Raw genomic sequence first — 25,628 nt, 5'->3', positions numbered from 1 at the left:
ACGCATTCACGACTGCTCGTTCCCCATCCGCAGATTGCCTTACACTGCTCCGTAGCTATAATTGATAATTACAAAAAAGAGCCCCAACCAGCGCGCAGTCCACAGGATCCGAACCTGTGCGTGGAGACCAAAATGGATTTCTAGTCCATCGCTTCAACCACGCATTCACGACTGCTCGTTCCCCATCCGCAGATTGTCTTACACTGCTCCGTAGCTATAATTGATAATTACAAAAAAGAGCCCACACCAGCGCGCAGTCCACAGGATCCGAACCTGTGCGTGGAGACCAAAATGGATTTCTAGTCCATCGCTTCAACCACGCATTCACGACTGCTCGTTCCCCAGCCGCAGATTGCCTTACACTGCTCCGTAGCTATAATTGATAATTGCAAAAAAGAGCCCCAACCAGCGCGCAGTCCACAGGATCCGAACCTGTGCATGGAGACCAAAATGGATTTCTAGTCCATCGCTTCAACCACGCATTCACGACTGCTCGTTCCCCAGCCGCAGATTGCCTTACACTGCTCCGTAGCTATAATTGATAATTACAAAAAAGAGCCCCAACCAGCGCGCAGTCCACAGGATCCGAACCTGTGCGTGGAGACCAAAATGGATTTCTAGTCCATCGCTTCAACCACGCATTCACGACTGCTCGTTCCCCATCCGCAGATTGCCTTACACTGCTCCGTAGCTATAATTGATAATTACAAAAAAGAGCCCCAACCAGCGCGCAGTCCACAGGATCCGAACCTGTGCGTGGAGCCCAAAATGGATTTCTAGTCCATCGCTTCAACCACGCATTCACGACTGCTCGTTCCCCATCCGCAGATTGCCTTACACTGCTCCGTAGCTATAATTGATAATTACAAAAAAGAGCCCCAACCAGCGCGCAGTCCACAGGATCCGAACCTGTGCGTGGAGACCAAAATGGATTTCTAGTCCATCGCTTCAACCACGCATTCACGACTGCTCGTTCCCCAGCCGCAGATTGCCTTACACTGCTCCGTAGCTATAATTGATAATTACAAAAAAGAGCCCCAACCAGCGCGCAGTCCACAGGATCCGAACCTGTGCGTGGAGACCAAAAGGGATTTCTAGTCCATCGCTTCAACCACGCATTCACGACTGCTCGTTCCCCAGCCGCAGATTGCCTTACACTGCTCCGTAGCTATAATTGATAATTACAAAAAAGGGCCGCAACCAGCGCGCAGTCGACAGGATTCGAACCCGTGTGGGGAGACCCCAATGGATTTCTAGTCCATTCCTTTAACCACTCAGCCACGACTGTTCGTTCCCCGCCGCAGTTTGCCTTACACTGGTATGTAGCTATAATTGATAATTACAAAAAAGTGCCGCAACCAGCGCGCAGCCGACAGGACTCGAACCTGTGCAGGGAAACCCCAATGGTTTTCTAGTCCATCGCTTTAACCACTCAGTCTAGACTGCTGGTTCCCTCGCCTCAGATTGCCTCAAACTGCTTCGTAGCTATAATTGATAATTACAAAAAAGAGCCGCACAGAGCGCGGTCGACAGGATTCGAACCTGCGCGGGGAGACCCCAATGGATTTCTAGTCCATCGCTTTAACCACTCAGCCACGAATGCTAGTTCCCCAGCCACAGATTGCCTTACACTGCTCCGTTGCTATAATTGATAATTACAAAAGAGAGCTGCAACCAGCACGCATTCGACAGGATTCGAACACCTGCGGGGAGACCCCAACGGATTTCTAGTCCATCGCTTCAACCACTCAGCCACGACAGCTTTTTTTTTTGTTTATTACCTTTTGCACACACGTAATACAAGTCACGGATAAATTAAAAACTGCCTGCCAAACTTTCGCTGACGGAAGGACTTAAACATCAAAAGTACATAGCTCTTCCAAAACAGGAAGCCATTCAAGTTCGGGGTCCTGTAACATGTACACTTCATACAACAACCTGACATTTTGAGCAAAATACTTGCTTACAGTGAGCGCATTGGGGCCGCATATCGCACAGCCATTCTGGACCTCCAAATGGCGTGCAAACCTAGCGCCATGATCAAATCATACGGGACTTCATCTTCACGTTCAACCGGAAGGAACCGAATGCCATGCGCTGAAATGGGCAGGTCTTTCTTTAACGTTCTCTGTAAAACGTCCCAAAAAAATACGGCGTCCCAGCACTCCACGAAAACATGTTCCACTATTTCGGCTTTCGCACACAGCGTACAGATGTTTGACCAACCAATAAACAGCCCCTTCTCCTCCATCCATGCTTTAACTGGCAGCGTTCCTGTATGTAACTTGAAAAAGAAAGTTTTCACGGATGCTGGGACTGCCATTTTTTTCACACGGGATAACACATCCTGCCCAGAACCAGAACTAAACATTTCACGATAACGTGGTACGGGGAACAGCATCTCCCTGAAATTATTTGTAAGGGTTTTTCTCGAAACAGTGGCTAAATATTCTACCGAAAATCTCACAGTAAGAAAACGAAAGGACTCAACCACTTCCTTCATATAGCCTTTCATGGCACCACATCTAACACTTACAGAAGAAACAATATACATAGGCAAGGCATCTATTAAAGTGCGAAGAAATGGATCACATGTATCACGCAGAAACATAAACCGCTTCACAAGCTGGCGAAGAAATACATGACACAGGCCAACACCCCCATGCCTCACTCGGCGAAAAAGGTTACTCCAACTGGAACGCTCCCACACCGATGACCAGATAAAGACTGAGAATACTCTGTGCATTCGCTGCACGTGGACTCGTGAACAATGAAGCACCTGCAGCACATACCACAGCTTTGCCAAAAGAAAAAGGTTGCATACCGTGGCTCGTGCGAAAACAGACAATGCGCGACCACCCCACTTCGTTGTTTTTTTCGCGCAGCTTCGCCTTCTCGAATTCCCAGTACTCGCCGCTATCCTGATAGCGATCCAGCGGAACTCCGAGATAACGCGCTGGTGTACGTGACCAAGACACGTTTTCAAATACAGATGGTGTTGACCCCCACTCCCCGTGAAAAAAACCAGCACACGTGGCCCAATTAACACAGCTGTTAGTAAGTCTACAAAATCCTTCGTTACCGATATGGCTGCGCTTACACTCTCCTCGTCTTCACAAAAAACCGCCACATCATCCGCGTATGTTAGTAACTTCACTTCGCTTGTGTGTAAATGAAAACCACGTACTCCACTGTCATTAATTACTCTTAAACAAAAAGGTTCCAAATAAATTGCAAACAGAACAGGAGATGCTGGACATCCTTGTCGCACAGAAGACAGTACAGGAATACTTCCCGTGACATTCTTGTTGATTATCAGTTGCGTGCAGCAGTGAGAGTACGCCATACGCATTCCCTGTATTATCACATCCCCAACATTTATATGCTCCAAAATACAAAAAAGAATCTCATGGCACACTCGGTCGAACGCTTTCTCGAAATCAATTTGAAGCATAGCGACCCTTTTAAACAACATATCACAACACTCCAGCACACTGCGCGACATGAACATTTGTAACTACACTCCTCCCCTTTATGCCACAGGTCTGATGCGGCCCTACTACACTTCTTATAACACTCTGCAATCGTTGCGCTAAGATCTTCATAAGAATTTTGTAATCTACATTGGCCGATGTAATCGGCTGGTAGCCAGAAACCGACTGAAGTTTAACACGGTCTTCCGATTTGGGTATGAGGACGGTGTGTGTGCGACCAAAAGACCGCGGCAATACCTTGGACTCGTAGGCCTCGCGAAAGACCATAAATAAAAACGGAGTAACTATATCTGAGAACCTTTTATAAAAATCCGCACCAAGACCGTCAGGTCCTGGAGACTTACCTACTTTTAACTCCGATATGGCCGTGTGAATTTCGCCAAGCGATATCGGTCGCTCTAAGTCGTCCCTCACCTCATCTTCCAACCTTGGCATGACTGTAAGAAAGTCTCGCTTGAACTCATCAGTTTTTGGAACTGTGGGGCTAAACAACTCTGTGTAATGTTCTTGAAACGCACTTTTTATGTTCTCTTTGTCACTGGTAAGCGCGCCTCGCCAATATATTTCCTCGATACCATTGCCCCTCGCGTACCGTGCTTCGTCTTTTATCGCTCGCTTTGTTGGCGCTTCACCGGCCAAAAACACTTCGGCCCTCGCCCTCACGGTCGCTCCCCGATATCTTTCTATATCGATGGCTTCTAGCTTATTTTTAATGGTTCTGATATCTTCTTTATATGCCCCAGGCATTTCGCTTTCGAGTTTTAACATGTGTGGCAGATTATTTCTGAGTTTGTTTTCCACTTCCCTCTCTTGCCCTTTAAGCACTGTCCCCCTCTCCCTCGCTACCATTTTGCATTCCTGTTTGAATACCTCCCACCTTTCCCGCCAGCTGCTGATTTCGTCGTTTGTTTGTTTTTCTGCAATTTCCTGTACTCTATCCGTGAATGTGGTGTCTTGTAATAATTTTACATTAAATTTCCAAAGTTCCCAGCTGAACTTCTTACACTACTCCCTCCTTTCCCCCAACACAAATGAAACAAGGCAGTGGTCACTAAAAGAGACACTATCGACCGAGTAGTTCTTGCACGCCGCAGCGAGCTCGAAAGATACGTATGCACGGTCCAGCCGCGCATGGCTTGTGCCCTGAAAGTGCGTGAACTTTAAAGCATTTCTGCTCCCTGCACAGTGCGCTACATCTTCTAGTTCGCAGTCTTCAAGAACTTCTGAGAGGACGCTTGCACTCTGATCGTTTGTCCGCGGCGGCACATTTCTGTCTCTTCGTTCACACACACAATTAAAGTCGCCCAATAAAATTACTCTTTCTTGCAGCTTTAAATAATCAGATAACCCTTCAAAAAAAACCGTCCTATCCCGTGTAACATTTGGTGCATAGATACACACTGCACGAAATTCTAATCCACAGTAGTTGAAATCACAACACACAATCCTGCCAGTTTCGCTCGACGTAACTGTTTGTACACGAATACCAACTGAATTTCTAACCAAAATACAACACACCCCCGAAGTTCCCACAGAATGACTCACGCAAACGCTGTAGCGGCCACTAAAGGGCCTTATCATGCTCTCAGTGCTGCTTTCGCTTTCGATTTTTGTTTCTTGAATGGCCATTATATTTATTTCTTTTTCGTCCATAATCCTTCGCAGCTGATACTGCTTGCGCCTAGCCCCAAGCCCTCTTACGTTTAAAGTAGAAATGCGAAGCGGCCTATCTAAATAGCCATAATATCGAATTAAAGCACACTGAGAGCAAAATACAACGGCCAGATCAACGAACCCTGGGCTCCAGTGTAGCGACGGCGGATATTCCGTGTGCGTTGCCGTGCCCTTGTCCGTAGACTCCCCGGAGACGGCTGTTCGCTGCGTTGCACTACACGGAGAGAATCAGGGGCATTGTTCGCATTGCAGAGCCGAAACGTTACGTTATGTGTCCGGTGGCTTCCTGGGCAGCTCCGCATTGACGTTGGGTTTCACTTTCACCGACGCCCGTCGAGCATGCGTCGGAGCCTTCGCCGGGGGTTCGTCACCGCTCGGCTCGGCGGTGCGGGCCTGTTTTTCCTCGACATAATCCCTTGTACGCTTTGAAGAGCCAGCAAGGACACCTGTCATCTCAACTTCTTCTTCTACCTTGCTTTTCTCCCCCTCCGACGCCAAGAGTGGTGCTTCGGTCACGCCCGCACCATCCGTGGCGATTTGGTTGCCCTGAACGTCCGAGACTTCGGTGGGCGTTTCTCCTACGGCAGGTGGTTCGGCGCTCGGTGCCACGGCGGCTGCAGGTTCAGGGGGCGTTGCCTCCTTCACGACGTCCTCGACCTCTTCCTTGCCCTTCGAAGCGCTCTCCGCGTCTTCGGCGTCCATCACGTACTCGGACTTGTGGTCGTCGTCCCCTGGCCCGGCCACGTTCGCGTAAGTGCGGACGCACTCGCCATCACTGTGGCCGTAGCGGCGGCACCGCCCGCACCGTGGGACGCGGCACTCCCGAGGAATGTGGCCACTCCGGTGGCAGCGCAAACGAAGCGGTACCCGTCCGGGCACCACGACAAGGGCCTGCTCACCGGCGATCCGTAGCTGGTGCGGGATGTCGTCTACGGTAACGCCCGACATGAGTCGTAGGGTGACCAGGCCTGTCGTCGAGAGCTGCGAAGTGCAGCCCGGCACACGCCAGCGGTCACGGGCCACTTCGGTGACCTTCCCGTAAAGCGCCAGGGCGCCTCGCACTTCGTCGTCGGGGACGTTGTGGAGCACCCATTGAAGCTTTAGGCGTACGTCCTGGCTCCGAGGATCGAAGATCAGGCACCTGCGCCCCTTCACTTGAAGTTCGGAGGCGGCAACCAACTTCGCAGCTGCCTCGGCGTCCTTGAACGTCACGGCCCACAGGTGGTTCATCTGATATGCGCCCAAGGCCACAACCTCGGGCAGCAAATTCAGACGCACCAGCGGGTCGCGGAAATCCTCCATCTTGTATGGCCTGGCTTTCACGTACGCGTGCAGAAAAATGGTGTTGAGAACAGATGGTCCGGATGGCAAATGAGGCAGAATAACTTGATAATCCTGGTTTGCAGAGTTGTCAAAAACAGAAGACCACTTACCTCAAGCCGATGGGCCCGCCAAAGCCGCCCCTTGAACGGAGCTCGTCATCCTGCGTCCGCACTGCGCAGCGGCCGGAAGCAGACACACAGCCACGACTGCTCGTTCCCCAACCGCAGATTGCCTTACACTGCTCCGTAGCTATAATTGATAATTACAAAAAAGAGCCGCAACCAGCGCGCAGCCGACAGGATTCGAACCTGTGCGGGGAGACCCCAATGGATTTCTAGTCCACCGCTTTAACCACTCAGCCAGGACTGCTAGTTCCCCAGCCGCAGATTGTCTTACACTGCTCCGTAGCTATAATTGATAATTACAAAAAAGAGCCGCAACCGGCGCGCAGTCGACAGGATTCGAACCTGTGCGGGGAGACCCCAACGAACTTCTAGCCCATCGCTTTAACCACACAGCCACGACTGCTCGTTCCCTAACCGCACATTGCCTTACACTGCTCCGTAGCTACAGCTGATGATTACAAAAAAGAGCCGCAACCAGCGCGCAGTCGACAGGATCCGTACCTGCGCGGGGAGACCCTAATGGATTTCTAGTCCATCGCTTTAACCATTCAGCCACGACTGCTCGTTCCCCAGCCGCAGATTACCTTACACTGCTCCGTAGCTGTAATTGATAATTACAAAAAAGAGCCGCAACCAGCGCGCAGTCAACAGGATTCGAACATGTGCGGGGAGACCCAAATGGATTTCTAGCCCACCGCTTTAACCACTCAACCATGACTGCTGGTTCGCCAGCCGCACATTAGCTTATCCTGCTCCGTAGCTATAATTGATAATTACAAAAAAGTGCCGCAACCAGCGCGCAGTCGACAGGATTCGAACCTGTGCGGGGAGACCCCAATGGATTTCTAGTCCCTTGCTTTAACCACTAAGCCACGACTGCTCGTTCCCTAGCCGCAGATTGTCTTAAACAGCTCCGTAGCTATAATTGATAATTACAAAAAAGAGCCGCAACCGGCGCGCAGTCGACAGGATTCGAACCTGTGCGGGGAGACCCCAATGGATTTCTAGTCCCTTGCTTTAACCACTCAGCCACGACTGCTCTTTCCCCAGCCGCAGATTACCTTACACTGCTCCGTAGCTGTAATTGATATATTAGAAAAAAGAGCCGCAACCAGCGTGCAGTCGACAGGATTCGAACCTGCGCGGGGAGAAACCAACGGATTTCTAGTCCACCGCTTTAACCACTCCGTTTTTTTTATCTTTATTTCCTGCTTGGTACAATAGAACAAAACAAAAGGACATGCTTACAAACAGTACAAGGTAAAATAACACCAACCAATACACTGTGGCCGGTGCAGCTGAGTTAAAACCGTCTCATGGTTACAAGGTCATCCAATAAGTGCATCCAGTTTGGCATAGCCTCCGCGAGTTTGTACACATCTCGGATGTAGGTCACACTCTCAGTGAAGTAGTCCTTAGAAGCCCGGCCGTTTGGGTTAGCATGCCTGACATCCATACGGGGCCTACATAAACTATGTAGGCTCAGAAGCATGAAAATGTCCAGAGGGACACCGTCTTCATTATCGGTCGGCAAGAACCGTATACCAAAGGGTGTGATTGGTAATGCCTTTTTAAGTGTTCTCTGGAGGATGTCCCAATGAAAAACGGCATCTGAACAATCCAAGAATATGTGCTCAACTGTTTCTGGCCTGTGGCAAAAAACACCGTTTACGTCCCAAGGAACAAAAATACCTCTTTCCTGCAACCATGGTTTCACGGGCAGTGTTCCAGTGTGCAGCTGGAAAAAGGAACTTTTGCCGGATGCCTTCACCGGCATCTTTTTGACCCGCTTTAAGATATTCATTGCAGTGGAATTAATACCTATGGGTCTGTAGACGGGAATAGGTAAGGATATTTCAATGACATATTTATATAGTTTTCTACGTGATACACCGCTGAGATACTCCAGTGAAAACCGCGCCTTTAGAAATTTATACGACCACACAACTTCACGCAGAAATCCTCGCAGGCTGGTCCTTGGTACAGTGCTTGTAGAAACAATGAAATCAGGTAGTGCCTCTCGCAGTCTTATCTCAATTATTGTCCGCAGGAAGCTGTCACTTTGGTCTCTTAGAAACAAAAACCGTGACACCACTTGTCTCAAAAATAAATGCACAAGTCCCAGACCCCCCGACTTAACAGGAAGAAACAAATTGGAACGGCTCATGCGCTCCCACGTGGAGCCCCAAACAAAAATTGCAAACACTCTGTGCAACCGTTGTATGTTTGACCGCGTCATGAAAAGAACCTGTAGCACATACCACACCTTGGCGACTAGAAAAATATTACATACCGTTGCTCGGGAAAACATCGATAAATCGCGTCCGCCCCACTTCATCGTCTTTTCCCGGACGACTTCGATTTGCTCTGCCCAGAAAGTATCCGTGTCGCGGTAGTGATCTAGTGGCACACCAAGGTACCTGGAGGGCGTGATGGTCCACTGGACGTTTTCGTATGTATGTTCCGGGGCTTCCCATTCACCATGCCAAAATCCGAGGCATTTTCGCCAGTTTACCATGCTTCCGGTATGTTTTCCAAAGAGTTTTGCTTTTTGTACAGCAGCGGTAATGCTTGGTTTGTCCTGACATATGACGGCAACATCATCGGCGTAGGCCGATATTTAAAACTCCACTTGAAGACAGCCGGTATCCGCACACATCATCGCTGTGTAAGACAGTTAAACAGACAGGCTCAAGGTATATCGCGAAAAGCAGCGGTGCCAGCGGGCAGCCTTGCTTAATTGAGAAACGTATCGCGATCCGTTCAGTGAGTGTTTCGTTAACGATGACACTTTTTGTACTCTGGAAGTAACTCATTTTGACACCTTCTAGTATAACTGAACCGATGTTGACATGTTCCAGTATTTCAAAAAGAATATCATGGGCGACACAATCGAACGCTTTTTCCCAATCTAGCTGCAGAATAGCCACTTGCCCTCCAAAAGCATCCACACATTCTAAAATGCTTCTGGACACGTGTATGTTAGTCATTATTGAGCGCCGCATTATTCCACATGTTTGGTGGGGCCCGACTATAGATGTTATAATACCCTGTACTCTTCTGGCCAATACTTTCATATAGACCTTATAGTCCACATTAGTGAGACTAATTGGCCTGTAACCCTTTACCGATAAGAGTTTGACGGGATCATCAGACTTCGGGATTAACACAAGGTCGGACTGACAAAAGGATGGTGGCAGTTGCTTCCTCTTGTACGATTGCACGAGAACACGGTAAAGTATGATTGCAAACTCCTCCCTAAAGGCTTTATAAAAACAGGCCCCTATGCCGTCTGGACCAGGGGTCTTATCAGGGCTCAAATCGTCAATGGCTTGCTCTATCTCAGCCACGGTTATCGGCTCTTCGAGTTTTGTTCTAATTTCCGAATCCAGCTTCGGCATTTGCTGCAGAAAATGATGCCGAAAACTGTCTTCAAAGTCCCGCTTCCGCCCTAACAGATCGCGATAATGCTCGTAAAAAGCACGCTGGATGGTTTCACTATCACGCGCAATGCAGCCATCGTATTCAACCGCTTTTATCTCGTTTCGAGTTGAGTATCTTTTTTCGTCGCACAAAGCACGTTTTGTTGGTCGTTCCCCAAGCCGTAACTTCTCTGCGCAGGCTCTTATTATGGCCCCTTTATATTTTTCAGCGTCTATGTGCTCTAACTCGGCCTTTACTTGTTTTACTTGGCTAGCGTTATTTTCCAAGTGAACATTCAGCACACTCAAGAGAAATTGGAGTTTAGTAAGATCATTTTCTTTCTCTTTGTCTTTTCGCCGTAACTCTGCTGACCTTTCTATGGCGTCCATTTTCACTTCTTGTTTAAAAGTTTCCCACTTTATGCTTATGTTCTCATCATTTTCTTTGAACAGTAGTTTAATTTTCTCTTTTACTCTATCCGAAACCACCTCGTCGTGTAATAACTTAGCATTAAACTTCCACAGTTTCCAATTAAACTTGGGTTTTTTTTTTCGTTCCAATATCTAGTGTCACTAAGCTGTGGTCACTTTACCTGATAATTGTTACAATGGGGGACTAGATCTGTGGAAACGTAAATTCTATCCAGTCTGGCTTGACTACCGTTCTGGAAGTGTGTGTACTGACTTGCCATTCCCGCCGTAAGTGTTCGGCCAATGTCCTCCAAGTTATTTTCGTGGACCATTGTGTTTAACAATAGCGCACTGGAGTCACGGACCATCACATTGCCCGCTCTATCGTCTGCGTTGCATACACAATTGAAATCGCCTAGCAGTATGACGTAACCTACAGTATCAAGAAATCTTTCGAATTGTTGAAAGAAATCTTTTCTTTCCAGCTGTATATTCGGCGCGTACACACAAATGATTCGAAAATTTGTCGTAGACAAGTTAATGTCGCACAATATCAGACGGCCACTTTCACATGAGAAAATAGGTTGCACGTCAAAACCAACTGAATTTCTAATGAATAAGGCACATCCCCCCGATCAGCCTACGGCATGAGAGACACATACATAATAACGTGCTTTAAATGGATCCACCATTCGGTCTGTTTGGTCTTCGCTTTCTATTTTGGTTTCTTGGACCGCAATGATGTCAAGGTCGTTTTACAAGAAAAGGCGGTTCACCTGATACTGCCGCCTTTTTGCGGCCAAGCCACGCACATGTACGTTTAACGTGGCAATTCGCAAAGCTCTGTTCAATTTGTGTGCCATCTAATGTTCAAACAGACCGATTGATGCTAACACAGGTGCACAGAAAAGAGAAGTCCATTTTAAGCCGTAGGGCGTTTTTAGCAATTGTGTCTCTAAAGCGCATACCTCAGAGTCCGAAAGGGTGCCCACGTAAGTCCAATCCGTCAGTGCCTATCCACCGCATTGTAGCAGCTACGTCGGCGTTGCTGCCGGCGTCGTCTCAGGTGCCCTCCTGTCTGGTGGAACGTTGGGCTTGGGCCGAAGCGTCGAACGCCGCCCAGGCGGTGCTTTCGGAGGCGGCTCGTCGGGAGTCGCGTTGCCTTCATCGGTCGGGCAGGCGTTGCTCTCGCGGACCCGTTTACCGCAGGTGCTGCCGGCTGGTTCTTTGCTAGTGTCCATTGTAACGATGTCGTCGTCGTCGTCCTTAGCACCGCCCCCCGGGTTGTCTTCGGAGCCGCTTTCTTTGGCGACTTCCGTGAAGGCTGGAACGTCTTGGTTAAGGTTCTGCGCCTCGTTTTGTTGCATTCCAGGATCCTTGCCGGTAACTTGAACGGGGGCTTCAGGTGTCGGCGCTGGCACGTCCCCTCCCCCTCCAGCGGCAACCTCTTCCGCTTCTGCTTCGTCCATGAGGTGTTCCGACTTGTCGTCACCCCCCACGGGTTCGGCGACGCTGGCGTACGTTTGCACGCACTGGCTGTCGTCGTGGCCGAAACGCCGACAACGCGTGCAGCGCGGCACACGGCACTCCCGCCGTACGTGGCCCGAACGGTGACAGCGCAGGCAGAGCGGCAGGCGTCCCGGGACGACGACGAGGCCGTTGTCACCGGCGATGCGCAGCTGATGGGGCACATCTTCCGGGGTCATGCCAGCCTTGAGTTTGAGCGACACAAGGCGCGTCGTCGTGCCTTTCTCATTGCATCCGGACACCCGCCAGCGGTCCCTTGCGACTTCCGTCACCACCCCAAAAGGGGCAAAAGCCGCACGCACAAGGTCGTCCGGAACACCGTAAAGGACCCAGTGCACCTTAACCCGAAGCACTTGGTTACCCGGGTCGATGACCATGCAGCGCAAGCCCTTCACTTTCACGTCACGTAAAGCCACCAATTTCTTGGCACTCTCGGCGTCCTTGAATGTCACCGCCCACACGTGATTCATTTGGAACGCCCCCAACGCTATCACGTCGGGGAGCAGTTCCAAACGCGCGAGCGTGTCGCGGAAATCTTCTACTCGATAAGGTCTCGCTTTAACATCGGCGTGCAAAAATACGGTGTTCAAAACGAACCGACCTGTTGGCAGTTGAGGCAGAATTATCTGATAATCCCTGGTTTCAGCATCCGTTGTCCTGTTACCGCGGCCCGAGGCCGCAACGGCCGCTCCAACTTGGGAGCTCGACATCACACGTCCGTCCGCCACGGTTTCCGGAAGTGGAATCACTCAGCCACGACTGCTCGTTCCTTAGCCGCAGATTGCCTTACACTGCTCCGTAGCTATAATTGATAATTACAAAAAAAAGCCGCAACCAGCGCGCAGTCGACAGGATTCGAACCTGTGCGGGGAGACCCCAATGGATTTCTAGTCCATCGCTTTAACCACTCAGCCACGACTGCTCCTTCCCCAGCTGCAGATTCCCTTACATTGCTCCGTAGCTATAATTGATAAATACAAAAAAAGAGCCGCAACCGGCGCACAGTCGACAGGATTCGAACCTTTTGCAGGGAGACCCCAATGAATATCTAGTTCATCGCTTTAACCACTCAGCCACGACTGCTTGTTCCCCATCCGCAGATTGCCTTACACTGCTCCGTAGCTATAATTGATAATTAAAATAAAGAGCCGACAGCGGCGCGCAGTCCACAGGATTCGAACCCGTGCGGGGAGACCCCAATGGATTTCTAGTCCGTCGCTTTAACCACTCAGCCACGACTGTTCGTTCCCTAGCCGCAGATTGCCTTAGACTGCTCCGAAGCTATATTTGATAATTACAAAAAAGACCGCAACCACGCGCAGTCGACAGGATTCGAACCTGTGCGGGGAGACCCCAATGGATTTCGAGTCCATCGCTTTAACCACTCAGCCACGACTGCTCGTTCCCCAGTCGCAGATTGCCTTTCACTGCTCCGTAGCTATAATTGATAATTACAAAAAAGAGCCGCAACCAGCGCGCAGTCGACAGGATTCGAACCTGTGCGGGGAGACCACAATGGATTTCTAGTCCATCACTTTAACCACTCAGCCACGACTACTCGTTCCCCATCCGCAGATTGCCTTACACTGCTCCGTAGCTATAATTGATAATTACAAAAAAAGAGCAGCAACCGCCGCGCAGTCCACAGGATTCGATCCTCTGTGGGGAGACCCCAATGGATTTCTAGTCCATCGCTTTAACCACTCAGCCACGACTCTTTTTTTTTTCTTTTTTTTAAGCTTTATTTAAAATCGGGTGTTATGTACATAGTAAAAAGGCAGTCTTTGCCTTTATACATCAGAGACCGTTGACATAACAGAGTACACTCAGCGAAGTGCAACACACAGATACACTGGTTCATCTTGAAATCACGGATGGACGCGTCTGTGCAATTGCGCCTCCATTACTTTCCACTTGCTGGATAGCTCGTCGTCTGCACTTTTTAACAGAGAGCTGGTGTAGGCAAACGCGTCACAAAAATGCATCCACGCGGACTTTGCTCCCTCCAAACAAAGGACGTGATCCGTGCGAGACCACCAAATTGCATACAATCCCAAAAGCAGGACAATTTCCACACATTTGTCATTTCGGAATTCCTCACTTGTGAGAAACTTCACATCTTTCCAAGTTGGATACAGAGAAATTCCAAATGCTGATCTGACCTCATGCCAGAAATGCGCTGCGTTCGTGCAAAAGAGGAACACGTGCTGAAGGGACTCTGGGTAAGGGCAGAGATCACAGTTGGTTGACCACGGAACAAAGAAACCTTTGTTTGCCAGCCATGGCTTTACCGGCAGACCTTCCACGTGAAACCTGATAAAAAAATCCTTGACGGCGACCTTAACAGGAAGCCGTGGTAATCGTTTCAAGACGTCTGACACTAATGTACTATCCATTCGTGACCGGTACAGCGGAGCTGGAAAAAGCATGTCAATCGTGTCCCAGTACAGTGATTTTCTTTTCACTTCCATTAAGTAGTCCCGTGAGAAGCTCTCTTCGAAAAACCGGACCGCCTGTTCCAGCTCCCTGTAAAACTTTAGCACTCGTGACCTTGGTCTTACACCAGCATCTTCAAGCCAGTCTCTCAAAAACCCACAGCCCAGCTTAGCAAATGAGTTCAACATTAGAGGCCTATTCTGCCTGCGAAAAAAAAGGTACCTCTGAACTTTGAGCTTTACCTCAACATTGACCAATCCCAGACCACCTTTGGCTAAACATAGAAACAGGTTACTCCTCCTCATTCGTTCAAAGCGAGACTCCCAAATAAACGTGGCAAAGAATCTATGCACTCGATTCACATCGGCTGGTAGGCATGGCATCACTTGAGCAGCATACCAAACAGCAGGAAAGAAAACTGTGTTGCACACAAACGCACGATTTCCAAGTGGTATGGTTCTCCCATGCCACGCACGCACCTTTGCTGCTAGTCCGTTTAGACTGATGGTGTTTTGTCCATTTTGCAGATTGGTGGTATCAAAACAAACGCCGAGATACATGCCGACTTGGTCAGACCACTGCATGTCCAAGAAGCTCGTTGGCTTGGCGTCCCAATCACCCAACCATGCACCCGAACACTTGTCACGATTCACTTTTGCACCAGACACATTGCAGAATTCCAACACATGTTGCACCGCTTTGCGCATCTCCTCTTTGGAAGCACACACGAGGGTCAGATCATCAGCATAGGCGAGCACTTTCACGGTCTCGTCTGCCAGGCTGACGCCACCGACAGTATTGTCGTTCAGAATGGAACGACAGAGAGGTTCAAGGTAAAGTGCGAAAAGTATCGGTGACAGCGGACATCCTTGTCGCACCGACCTGTTGACGAGTATCTTGTCCGTTGTTTGTCCGTTGATGACAAGGCGCGTTGACACCTCCCTATAGCAAACGGCGATGTACTTCAGAAGACGTTCCCCGATGTTGCAAGCTTTAAGCAGCCCAAAAAGAAATTCGTGATCAACACGGTCGAAGGCCTTACTTAAATCCACCTTTAGCACCACGGCCTTGTCTCCGTGTACCGATGTTGTTTCACACAGCACGCGCATTGTGTGCAGATTATCCGAGATGCGCCGCCCTTCGATACCATATGCTTGGTGGCCCCCTACAACCTCACTGAGCGCTACGTCGAGTCGCTTCGCCATAATTTTTGCCAGCAATTTGTAATCGGTCGTCAGAAGGCTGATGGGGCGAAAGTCGCCCGGGGTCGGGACACGGTTGGAGTGCTTTTTTGGGATTAGGACCGTCAGGCCTTGCCTCATGGAGGGAGGCATCAGATCCCGCTTCAGTATGTCTTCGTACACGGAACAAAGAATTGGCACCAAATCCGATGCAAACTTCTTGTAGAATGCACTTCCTAGGCCATCGATACCGGGCGTTTTCCTAGGCTTCACCTTTTTAATGGCCCATTCAACTTCAGACTCGGAAATGCTTTCATTTGTTTCCTCTCTAATATCATCGCTGACCTTTGGCAACAGATCAGCGTACTTAAACGCGCACCCCCGACTGTGTACGCCATCTTTCTCTTCGAACAGACTTTTGTACATCCCTGTGAACGCCCTTACAAAGTCGTCTTGACTGGTAAGAATGTCGTCGCCATCTTGCACCGCCTCTATTCTGTTTCGTGCAGCATGTTGCCTTTCTTTCGTTCTAAAAATCTTGATCGGTTCCTCGTCCCTCTGTTGTGCTTCGAGTCGACAACGAATCATAGCGCCTTTATAGTCGGCTTCCAAAATTGATAGGAGCTGTCCTTTGCATTCTCTAATATCTGTCATAAACTTTCCCGGTTCGGAATTTTCCGCTTCAATGAGACTTCGAAGCGTGCGCATTAAAACGTTTTTTCTTTCCCTTTTTAGAGCCGCTTTTTTCTGCCCTTTCGCCACAAGAAACATTTTGCACTCTTCTTTCACTTCTTCCCACGCTATGGCGTTTACCTCGCCCCGCTCTCGTACCTGCGTGATTATAGCTTTGATCCCTGAGACCACATCCTCCTCGTCTAAAAGGCTTTCGTTAAGTTTCCATAATTGCCAAGAAGGTTTGGCAGTTTGCTTGGTCCTTCGGTGGTCGCCGTTCTCAAACGTGACAGTGACAAAGCCGTGGTCAGAGAACGCCACTGGCGTTACTCGGGAGGAGACGTTCATGCACATAAGCTCACTCGATACGTACACGCGATCTAGTCGCGCATGGCAGTCCCCCTGCCAGTGTGTGAATGCAGGGGCGAGGGCTGGTGTGCCATCTGTTACGTCCTGCAAGTCAAAATCGCGTAAGAGCTTTTGCAACTCCTTCAAACTGGGGTCAGCTGGCCTTCTTTTTGAGCAGTCACGCGCCTGCAGTACGCAGTTGAAGTCACCCGCGAGAACGGTGCGGCATGGGGTGTCAAGATACTGCCTGAGCTTCGTGAAATATTCTGTCCGTTGCGGCGGGTCATTTGGTGCATGGATTGAGATAAGCCTGTATTGCTCGCCACGAAGTATTAAGTCGACACTGCAAACACGCCCGCTGTGATCCCTTTCATAATCAGGATACACGGTTAAAGCCGGCCTTTTCCTTATCATGATTGCACTTCCTGCGCTGCGCCCGCACGCGGGCGACAAGTGACAGTGAAAGCGATTGTGAAAGAATCGAGCCGCGCTATCTAGCTGCTCGTTTGAGGCTAATTTTGTTTCTTGAAGGAATGCTATGTCGATTCTTTCCTGCAAAAGCTGGTTTAAGAGCCACTGCTTGCGCATACGGCCTACAAGGCTTAGGCAGTTGAAGGTTGCGAGTTTTAGGATGGGCATTTGCAAAAAATAAAGATTCTTTTTCTTTTCTTTCTATTTGCGAATGGGGCGCCTAGTTACGTTGGCCGGTTAAACGGAACGCTTTCGACGTCGTATTTCTATGGGTAGGCGTGGCGCGGGGTTAAAGCGAGCCCTTCTTTTAGTGGGCGCGTTCCACTTATTCTTTACATGAGCGGTTTTCCTTCCTGACGCCTCATTTAGTTCATCTTCTGCTTCTGGTTCAATCGGCGACAAGGCTGGAAATTCAGTCACTTCCTCCGCTTCCCTTCCTGACAGCGCAGTTTCCTTCGCCTGTTCTCGCGAGACTTCATATTGAGGCTCTACGCCTATCACGCTGTCTTTTGTGGTCGACGTTGTCGGCATGCTGGCAGAAAGTTCGTTTTGCGGGAGTTTTTCGGGCTCACCGTGTTCTCCGGGTTTCCGAGGCGCCTCCATTGACACCTCAGGAGGTGGCGAAGCTACAGGCGGGCTTTGCGTTGTCTCCAACGTCGGCTGGTCTTCGTGCAGTGGGGGGGAGGCCGCTGCCTCCTCAGCTTCTTCCTCATCCATAACGGCTTCTGTGTCTTCCTCCTCACTCTTTCCTCCCGTGACCATCGCGTAGGTCTTCCGGCAATCCGGAGCCTCATGCCCGAACCTCCGGCATTCGGAGCACCGCGGTATGCGGCAGTTCTTTCTGATATGCCCATTCCTCTTGCACCTCAGGCACAAAGGCGATCGTCCGGGCACTATCACAAGGGCATTGCCTCCCTGGATACGCAGCTGATGCGGCAATGTTTCTATCGTGTACCCATTCTTCAAGGTTATGGTTACTGACCTTATCGACGTTTGGGCTCCCTTGAACTTGCTTGTTGGCCAAGTCTCTCTTGTGGGGTTCGATTCCCGGCCGCGGCGGCCGCTTTTCTGATGGAGGCGAAAAGCAAAAACGCCCGTGTGTACGAGATTTCGGCGCACGATAAAGATCCCCAGGTGGTCAAAATTAATCCGGAGCCCTCCACTACGGCGCGCCTCATCGCCTGCGTTGCGTTGGCGCGTTAAACCCCACAATCAATCAAGTCTCTCTTGTGATGCGGTCAACTTTTCCGAAAGGTTCGAGGGCCTTCCGCACGACGTCATCGCTAAGCTGGTACGGCAGCCAGTGGATCTTGATGCGAATTTCGCCATCGTTGGGGTCGAGCACGAGACATTTCTTGCCCTTGATACGAAGTTCTTTCGCAGCAACTAGGCGGTGCTTGGCTGCCGCGGAGTGCGTCGACACAGCCCACACATGGTTCATTTGATAGGCGCCAATCGACGCCACATCCTGGATCACTCCCAGTCGTTCCATCTCGTCTTCGAAGTCGTTGATGCGGTATGGCCGCCCGGACACATCACAGTGCAAAAACACAGTGTTAAGCGCCGCATTTCCAGTTGGCAGCGGAGGCAGTAAAACACGGTATTCGTCCGAAGAAACAGATAAACCGCGCCCGGCGGCCGCCGATAACGAGCTATCGGAGCTCATCCTTTCCTCACCTTCACAGCTTGGCAGCCGGAAGTGGAATGGACCACTCAGCCACGACTCATCCTTCCCCAGCCGCAGATTCCCTTACACTGATCTGTAGCTATGATTGATAATTACAAAAAAGAGCCGCAACCGGCGCGCAGTCCACAGGATTCGAACCTGTGCGGGGAGATGCCAATGGATTTCGAGTCCATCGCTTTAACCACTCAGCCACGACTGCTTGTTCCCCAGCCGCAGATTGCCTTTCACTGCTCCGTAGCTATAATTGATAATTACAAAAAAGAGCCACAACCAGCGCGCAGTCGACAGGATTCGAACCTGTGCGGGGAGACCCCAATGGATTTCTAGACCATCGCTTTAACCACTCAGCCAAGACTGCTTGTTCCCCATCCGCAGATTGCCTTACACTGCTCCGTAGCTATAATTGATAATTACAAAAAAGAGCCGACACCGGTGCGCAGTCCACAGGATTCGAACCTGTGCGGGGAGACCACAATGGATTTCTAGTCCATCGCTTTAACCACTCAGCCACGACTGCTCATTCCTTAGCCGCAGATTGCCTTACACTGCTCCGTAGCTATAATTGATAATTACAAAAAAAAGCCGCAACCAGCGCGCAGTCGACAGGATTCGAAACTGTGCGGGGAGACCCCAACGGATTTCTAGTCCATCGCTCTAACCACTCAGCCACGACTGCTCGTTCCCCAGCCGCAGATTGCCTTATACTGCTCCGTAGCTATAGCTGATAATTACAAAAAAGAGCCGCAACCAGAGCGCGGTCGACAGGATTAAAACCCGTGCGGGGAGACCCCAATGGATTTCTAGTCCATCGCTTTAACCACTCAGCCACGACTGTTCGTTCCCTAGCCGCAGATTGCCTTATACTGCTCCGTAGCTATAATTGATAATTACAAAAAAGAGCCGCAACCAGCGCGCAGTCGACAGGATCCGAACCTGAGCGGGGAGACCCCAATGGATTTCTAGTCCATCGCTTTAACCACTCAGCCACGACTGCTCGTTCCCCAGCCGCAGATTGCCTTACACTGCTCCGTAGATATATTTGATAATTACAAAAAATACCGCAACCAGCGCGCAGTCGACAGGATTCGAACCTGTGCGGGCAGACCCCAATGGATTTCGAGTCCATCGCTTTAACCACTCAGCCACGACTGCTTGTTGCCCAGCCGCAGATTGCCTTACACTGCTCCGTAGCTATAATTGGTAATTACAAAAAAAGAGCCGCAACCAGCGCGCAGTCGACAGGATCCGAACCTGAGCGGGGAGACCCCAATGGATTTCTAGTCCATCGCTTTAACCACTCAGCCACGACTGCTCGTTCCCCAGCCGCAGATTGCCTTACACTGCTCCGTAGCTATATTTGATAATTACAAAAAATACCGCAACCAGCGGGCAGTCGACAGGATTCGAACCTGTGCGGGGAGACCCCCATGTATTTCGAGTCCATCGCTTAAACCACTCAGTCACGACTGTTTTTTTAGTTTCTTTATTGCCTGTATGAACACCAGAACACAAATGCGTCAATGATAGGTTAAAAACCGCCGACCATGCTTTGGCTGGCGGAAAGATTTAAAATAAACATCAAAAGTACACAAATCTTCCAAAATTGGTAACCATTCCAGCTCTATACCCTGGGTTGTAGCAATATCGTACATCGAAGTCATGCTCTGTGCAAAATACTTGCTAACGGTTTGGGCGTGTACGTCCGCATGGCGTACAGCCATTCGCGACCTCCAAATTGAATGCAATGCTACAGCCATTATGAGGTCGTACGGCACACCATCAGAACACTCAACGGGGAGATACCGTATTCCCTGTGGTGTTACAGGCAATTCTTTCTTCAGGGTTCTTTGCAGGACATCCCAAAAGAAGATGGCATCCCAGCACTCCATGAAAACATGCTCCACAGTCTCTGGTTTATTGCACAAAGAACACGTGCTGGACCAAACCTCGTATAATCCCTTTTCCTGCATCCATGTCTTTACTGGAAGAGTGTTCGTGTGCAGCTTAAAGAAAAACGTTTTCACGGACGCTGGGATAACCATCTTCTTTACACGTGACAAAACATTTTGACCAGGTCCTTTACAATACATTGACCTGTAACGGGGCACCGGAAAAAGAATATCCTTCAAATCTTTTGTTAGCATTTTCCTGGACACAGTAGACAGATATTCCAAAGAGAAACGTACCGCCAGAAACCGAAAAGCATCAACAACTTCTTTCAAAAAACCCTTGCATCGTATAGGTCCTCTGTTACTGGAGGACACAACAAACTCAGGTAGTACATTGGGAAGAGTCATCTGCAAAAACGTGCGCAGAAAAGGATCCTCCGCATCCCTTAGGAACAAAAAACGGTTCACAATTTGCCTCAAAAACACATGGCACAAACCGACTCCTCCGTGTTTCACACTTCGAAACAGATTACTTCTGCTTGTACGCTCCCACAGCGAACCCCACACGAAGACAGCAAAGACACGGTGAATCTTCTGGACATGCGTCCTTGAACAATGTAATATCTGCATAACGTACCACAGTTTCGCCAAGAGGAAAAGGTTACAAACGGTGGCCCGTGCGAAAACGGATAATGCGTGGCCTCCCCATTTGTTGGCTTTTTCGCGTAGACCCGTCACTTCCCCACTCCAATACTCTTCACTATTCTGATGGTATTCCAAAGGCACTCCTAGGTAACGTGCTGGCGTTGTCGACCAGCTAACGTTCTGAAACACTTCTGGGGTTGCTGCCCACTCTCCGTACCAAAAACCGCAACATTTATTCCAGTTCACTGAACTGCAGGTGACACCGCAAAACTCTTTAGTGACAACTATTACTTTTTCTACACTTTGTTTATCCTCACAAAATACCGCGACGTCATCGGCGTAGGTTAATAGCTTCACTTCACTTGAGTGCAAACGAAAACCATGAATGTCATTGTCATTAATTATTCTTAAACAGAAAGGCTCTAAGAAAATACAGAAAAGGAGAGGTGAAGCTGGGCACCCTTGCCTCACCGAAGATTCTACAGATAAACTTTTTGTTACATTCTTGTTGATAATGAGCTGTGTGGTGCAATTTTTGTAAGCCATTCGGACACCCCTGAAAAGCACGTCACCCACATTGACATGTTCTAAAATGCAAAACAAAATTTCATGAGAGACGCGGTCGAATGCTTTTTCGAAATCAATTTGTAGCATCGCTACTTTCTGCTGAAACATATCGCAGCCCTGCAGCACACTGCGAGCAATGTGTGTGTTTGTCTGTATGCTCCGACCCCGGATTCCACATGTTTGGTGTGGTCCCACAAGCGATGTTACAATTCTCTGCAATCTTTTTGCCAGTACTTTCATAAAAATCTTATAGTCTACGTTAGCAAGGGTGATTGGACGGTAACCCGTTACATTTTGAAGTTTAGCAGGATCGTCTGATTTGGGAATCAACACCGTGTGTGTTCTTGTAAATGACTTTGGTAGTTCGTTTTTTTTCAAAAGCATCTAGGAAAACGAGAAATAAGAATGGCGCCACTACACCGATAAACTTCTTATAAAATTCCGCTGACAGACCATCAGGCCCCGGCGCTTTGCCCACTTTTAAGTCGCCTATGGCTGCTTCAATTTCTTGCAATGTTATTGGTTCTTCCAGTTGAACTTTCACCTCATCTTCCAGTCTTGGCATGAATTTAAGATAATCTTGCCTAAATCTTTCGCTACAAGGGTGAGCTGTGCTAAAAAGATTTGTGTAATGTTCAATGAAAGCTGCTTTTATGTTTTCTACATCTTTAGTCAAACGTCCCTGCCATAGTATTTCTTCAATTTTATTCCGCTTTGCGTACCTCATTTCATCGCTTAAGGCCCTTTTCGTGGGCATCTCCCCCGCTAGCAAACTTTCTGCGCGCGCACGTATTGTTGCTCCCCGGTATCGCTCTTTATCGATGGCTTCCAACTTGCTTTTTATTTGTGAGATGTCGTCGTTGAAAGCGCCCGGCATTTCACATTCCAGTTGGAGCATGCGTTTAAGATTACTCCTGAGCTCATTCTCATTCTTTCTTTCAGCCCTTGCAATGATCGCTGCCCTTTCTACAGCGGACAGTTTACTATCTTCTTTTATACGTTCCCATCTATCTCCCCAGGCCATGCTTTCGTTACTTTTTTGTTTGTTGAAAGCTTCCATCACATCATCGTTGTACCTTTCATCACTTAAAAGTTTTGTATTTAGTTTCCATAGGTCCCAGCTAAACGTCTTGAAGTTGCTCCTCCTCCCCCCTAGCCAGAAAGAAACGAGACAGTGATCGCTGAAAGACACATACTCAACGTTATAGCCCTTGCAGTTGGGAGCTAAATCGCCCGACAAATAAATCCTATCTAAGCGGGCGTGGCTAGCCCCCTGAAAATGCGTGAACCGTAGCGTGTTCACGTTATCAGAGCAATGGGCGACGTCAACTAACTCGTGTTTTTCTAGCAGTTCTGTCAGCAGCTGAGTACTGGAATCTTGCCACTTACTGGCGCCAGATCGGTCTACCCTCTCGCAAACACAGTTAAAATCACCTAATAAAATGATATGCCTTTCGCAATCCAAAAACCCTTCGATAGATTCAAAGAACACATTTCTCTCTCGGCACACCGTTGGTGCATAAATACACAAAGCGCGAAAACTATAGCCGAAATAAACAAAATCGCATACAATAAACCTACCAAACACACACGATACAACACTCTCAATCTGAATCCCAACATTGTTTCTAAAGAAGATGCAACACCCCCCCGCACACCCCACTGCATGGCTTACACACGCACTAAAGCTGTTTGACAAAGGTTTTATCATTTTTTCAGTACTCTCTTCACTTTCTATCTTCGTCTCCTGTATCGCCAGAACATCGATTTCTTTTTCGTACATTATTCTACGCAATTGACATTGTTTGCGCCTTTCTCCGAGGCCTCGCACGTTTAGCGTGGCTATATGTAGCGGCCTTTGAAGAACTGCCATTTAAGAACGGGAAAGAAACAAAGCAGACAGTACTGTTCGTGTCGTCAGCTTACATGCTCCTCGTATTCCCGTCGGTGTGTCGCTCCTTTCGGGTGCGGCTGTCCGTGCTTTTTCCGGGTGGCGCGGTTGCTCAGCTCTACCAGGGCCTGACCTTGCCATCGTTGCGTAACGTCCCATCCAGGCGTCGTGCTTAAGTCCCGTAGCGTGAGCATTGCACTCAGTACCCCCACTCCCACCACCCTTTTCGACGGTCTGACTCAGGTGACGGACGGCCGACCTTTGTTACGATCCGGAGGTATGTTGGGCTTCGGTTTCAGGGATGCGCGTCGAACCTGTGGAGCCGCCTTGGACGGCGGTTCCCCGGTGTTCAGCGCCTCGGTGCCTTCGTCGCTCACCTCTGCTCGGGGTCGCTTGCCAACCGAGGAGCTGGCTGCGTCGTCCCCGAGTTCCATGCACCCAGTCTGGTCTCCCTCGAGTTGCACCTTTTCTTCTTTGCCTGTGGACTGAAACGTGGATGCTTCTTCCGGCACTTCAGGCACCTCATCGATAATTCCGGGTTCCTTGGGCGCTGGCTGCTGTGCCGCGTCTTCCGAGGCCCTCTCGGTGGGCGTGGCCCCGCGCGGCAGTCCGTCGCCTCCTCCCTTCGCCGCCTCCTCGGCGTCCGCCGCGTCCATAATAAACTCCGAGTGCTGGTCGTCCTCCCCTGATCCCGCAACGTTGGCATATGTGCGTACGCACTGGCTCTCGTCGTGGCCGAAGCGACGACAAAGAACGCAGCGCGGCACCCGGCACTCGCGCCGAATGTGGCCGCTCCGGTGGCAGCGAAGACACAGGGGCACCCTCCCGGGCACCACCAGCAAGGCCATCTCGCCGGCGACTCGTACCTGGTGAGGGAGGTCATCCACGCTGATACCCGTCTTCAGCCGGAGGGTGACCAGGCGCGTCGTCGAAGACTGCGCAGAGCAGCCTGGCACACGCCATCGGTCCCTGGTCACTTCAGTGACCTTTCCGTAAAGCCCCAGGGCGCTTCGCACGTCGTCGTCGGGGACGTGGTGGAGCACCCAGTGGAGCTTTAAACGGACATCCTGGTTTCGAGGATCGATCACGAGGCACCGACGTTCCTTGACTCGAAGTTCTCCGGCGGCAACAAGTTTCCGAGCCCCTTCAGCGTCCTTGAAAGTCACCGCCCACAAATGGTTCATCTGGTACGCCCCCAAGGCGACAACCTCGGGGAGCAGCGCCAGACGAACCAGAATATCACGAAAATCTTCCACCTTGTAAGGTCTTCCTTTGACGTCCGCGTGCAAAAATATTGTGTTAAGGGCAGATGGTCCTGATGGTAGATGGGGCAGAATAACTTGGTAGTCCTGGGTATCGATATCACGAACAGCAGACCTGTTACCGCGGGCCGAAGGGCCCGCTAAAACCGCTCCTTGCACGGAGCTTGCCATTCCCCGTCCGCACGGTACGGTGGCCGGAAGTGGAATCACTCAGTCACGACTGCTTGTTCACCAGCCGCAGAATGCCTTACACTGCTCCGTAGCTATAATTGATAATTACAAATAAGAGCCGCAACCAGCGCGCAGTCGACAGGATTCGAACCTGTGCGGGGAGACCCCAACGGATTTCTAGTCCATCGCTTTAACCACTCAGCCACTTTTTTTTTTCTTTATTGCCATATTTTGACACAGCACTTGAACCAAACAAACCAAAAACAAGATAACGATAAAAACTGCTAGCCAACAACCTTGCTAGCAGAAAGCGGTTAAAATTGCTTCAGGTCCGTTAGCGACTCCATCACGGACAGCCACTCTGGAGGGTCAGGTTGAGCCCTCCACACTTCAATCATCAATCGCATAGTATCAGCAAAATACTCTTTTGAG

At 49.7% G+C, this 25,628-nt stretch overlaps 2 protein-coding genes, 22 non-coding genes and 1 pseudogene across 24 annotated transcripts; all 25 read right to left on the bottom strand.

The window, feature by feature from the left end:
• Window positions 1-1,206: 1,206 nt before the first annotated feature.
• On the bottom strand, window positions 1,207-1,288 carry Trnas-aga (transfer RNA serine (anticodon AGA)). The gene has a single exon. It is a non-coding gene; the product is annotated as a tRNA-Ser (tRNA).
• Window positions 1,289-1,521: 233 nt separating this feature from the next.
• Window positions 1,522-1,603, bottom strand: Trnas-aga (transfer RNA serine (anticodon AGA)). Its single transcript has one exon. It is a non-coding gene; the product is annotated as a tRNA-Ser (tRNA).
• A 5,175-nt stretch (window positions 1,604-6,778) lies between these two features.
• Window positions 6,779-6,860, bottom strand: Trnas-aga (transfer RNA serine (anticodon AGA)). Its single transcript has one exon. It is a non-coding gene; the product is annotated as a tRNA-Ser (tRNA).
• A 77-nt stretch (window positions 6,861-6,937) lies between these two features.
• On the bottom strand, window positions 6,938-7,019 carry Trnas-aga (transfer RNA serine (anticodon AGA)). The gene has a single exon. It is a non-coding gene; the product is annotated as a tRNA-Ser (tRNA).
• Window positions 7,020-7,096: 77 nt separating this feature from the next.
• Window positions 7,097-7,178, bottom strand: Trnas-aga (transfer RNA serine (anticodon AGA)). Its single transcript has one exon. It is a non-coding gene; the product is annotated as a tRNA-Ser (tRNA).
• Window positions 7,179-7,255: 77 nt separating this feature from the next.
• On the bottom strand, window positions 7,256-7,337 carry Trnas-aga (transfer RNA serine (anticodon AGA)). The gene has a single exon. It is a non-coding gene; the product is annotated as a tRNA-Ser (tRNA).
• Window positions 7,338-7,414: 77 nt separating this feature from the next.
• Window positions 7,415-7,496, bottom strand: Trnas-aga (transfer RNA serine (anticodon AGA)). The gene has a single exon. It is a non-coding gene; the product is annotated as a tRNA-Ser (tRNA).
• A 77-nt stretch (window positions 7,497-7,573) lies between these two features.
• On the bottom strand, window positions 7,574-7,655 carry Trnas-aga (transfer RNA serine (anticodon AGA)). The gene has a single exon. It is a non-coding gene; the product is annotated as a tRNA-Ser (tRNA).
• Window positions 7,656-11,144: 3,489 nt separating this feature from the next.
• On the bottom strand, window positions 11,145-12,686 carry LOC144167237 (uncharacterized). The gene has a single exon (XM_077696576.1). It carries the CDS (start codon window positions 12,684-12,686, stop codon window positions 11,484-11,486), a length of 1,203 nt encoding a protein of 400 aa, XP_077552702.1. The 3' UTR covers window positions 11,145-11,483.
• Window positions 12,687-12,816: 130 nt separating this feature from the next.
• On the bottom strand, window positions 12,817-12,898 carry Trnas-aga (transfer RNA serine (anticodon AGA)). The gene has a single exon. It is a non-coding gene; the product is annotated as a tRNA-Ser (tRNA).
• A 78-nt stretch (window positions 12,899-12,976) lies between these two features.
• Trnas-aga (transfer RNA serine (anticodon AGA)) lies at window positions 12,977-13,059 on the bottom strand. The gene has a single exon. It is a non-coding gene; the product is annotated as a tRNA-Ser (tRNA).
• Window positions 13,060-13,136: 77 nt separating this feature from the next.
• Trnas-aga (transfer RNA serine (anticodon AGA)) lies at window positions 13,137-13,218 on the bottom strand. Its single transcript has one exon. It is a non-coding gene; the product is annotated as a tRNA-Ser (tRNA).
• A 75-nt stretch (window positions 13,219-13,293) lies between these two features.
• On the bottom strand, window positions 13,294-13,375 carry Trnas-cga (transfer RNA serine (anticodon CGA)). Its single transcript has one exon. It is a non-coding gene; the product is annotated as a tRNA-Ser (tRNA).
• A 77-nt stretch (window positions 13,376-13,452) lies between these two features.
• On the bottom strand, window positions 13,453-13,534 carry Trnas-aga (transfer RNA serine (anticodon AGA)). The gene has a single exon. It is a non-coding gene; the product is annotated as a tRNA-Ser (tRNA).
• Window positions 13,535-17,276: 3,742 nt separating this feature from the next.
• LOC144168153 (uncharacterized) lies at window positions 17,277-18,750 on the bottom strand (annotated as a pseudogene).
• A 138-nt stretch (window positions 18,751-18,888) lies between these two features.
• Window positions 18,889-18,970, bottom strand: Trnas-cga (transfer RNA serine (anticodon CGA)). Its single transcript has one exon. It is a non-coding gene; the product is annotated as a tRNA-Ser (tRNA).
• Window positions 18,971-19,047: 77 nt separating this feature from the next.
• Window positions 19,048-19,129, bottom strand: Trnas-aga (transfer RNA serine (anticodon AGA)). The gene has a single exon. It is a non-coding gene; the product is annotated as a tRNA-Ser (tRNA).
• Window positions 19,130-19,206: 77 nt separating this feature from the next.
• Window positions 19,207-19,288, bottom strand: Trnas-aga (transfer RNA serine (anticodon AGA)). The gene has a single exon. It is a non-coding gene; the product is annotated as a tRNA-Ser (tRNA).
• A 77-nt stretch (window positions 19,289-19,365) lies between these two features.
• Window positions 19,366-19,447, bottom strand: Trnas-aga (transfer RNA serine (anticodon AGA)). Its single transcript has one exon. It is a non-coding gene; the product is annotated as a tRNA-Ser (tRNA).
• Window positions 19,448-19,524: 77 nt separating this feature from the next.
• Window positions 19,525-19,606, bottom strand: Trnas-aga (transfer RNA serine (anticodon AGA)). The gene has a single exon. It is a non-coding gene; the product is annotated as a tRNA-Ser (tRNA).
• Window positions 19,607-19,683: 77 nt separating this feature from the next.
• Window positions 19,684-19,765, bottom strand: Trnas-aga (transfer RNA serine (anticodon AGA)). The gene has a single exon. It is a non-coding gene; the product is annotated as a tRNA-Ser (tRNA).
• Window positions 19,766-19,841: 76 nt separating this feature from the next.
• On the bottom strand, window positions 19,842-19,923 carry Trnas-cga (transfer RNA serine (anticodon CGA)). Its single transcript has one exon. It is a non-coding gene; the product is annotated as a tRNA-Ser (tRNA).
• A 78-nt stretch (window positions 19,924-20,001) lies between these two features.
• Window positions 20,002-20,083, bottom strand: Trnas-aga (transfer RNA serine (anticodon AGA)). The gene has a single exon. It is a non-coding gene; the product is annotated as a tRNA-Ser (tRNA).
• Window positions 20,084-20,159: 76 nt separating this feature from the next.
• Window positions 20,160-20,241, bottom strand: Trnas-cga (transfer RNA serine (anticodon CGA)). The gene has a single exon. It is a non-coding gene; the product is annotated as a tRNA-Ser (tRNA).
• Window positions 20,242-23,744: 3,503 nt separating this feature from the next.
• On the bottom strand, window positions 23,745-25,226 carry LOC144169035 (uncharacterized). The gene has a single exon (XM_077698027.1). The coding sequence runs from the start codon at window positions 25,194-25,196 to the stop codon at window positions 24,003-24,005; it is 1,194 nt and encodes a 397-aa protein (XP_077554153.1). The 5' UTR covers window positions 25,197-25,226; the 3' UTR covers window positions 23,745-24,002.
• Between the last annotated feature and the right edge of the window lie 402 nt (window positions 25,227-25,628).

Source organism: Haemaphysalis longicornis, unplaced genomic scaffold (genome assembly GCF_048455015.1).
Source record: "Haemaphysalis longicornis isolate Haplotype H1 unplaced genomic scaffold, Haemaphysalis longicornis Haplotype H1 scaffold_2, whole genome shotgun sequence".
NCBI classification, from domain to species: domain Eukaryota; kingdom Metazoa; phylum Arthropoda; class Arachnida; order Ixodida; family Ixodidae; genus Haemaphysalis; species Haemaphysalis longicornis.
Note: the sequence above shows the minus strand (reverse complement) of the source record. Positions and strands in the feature narration are given on the sequence as shown.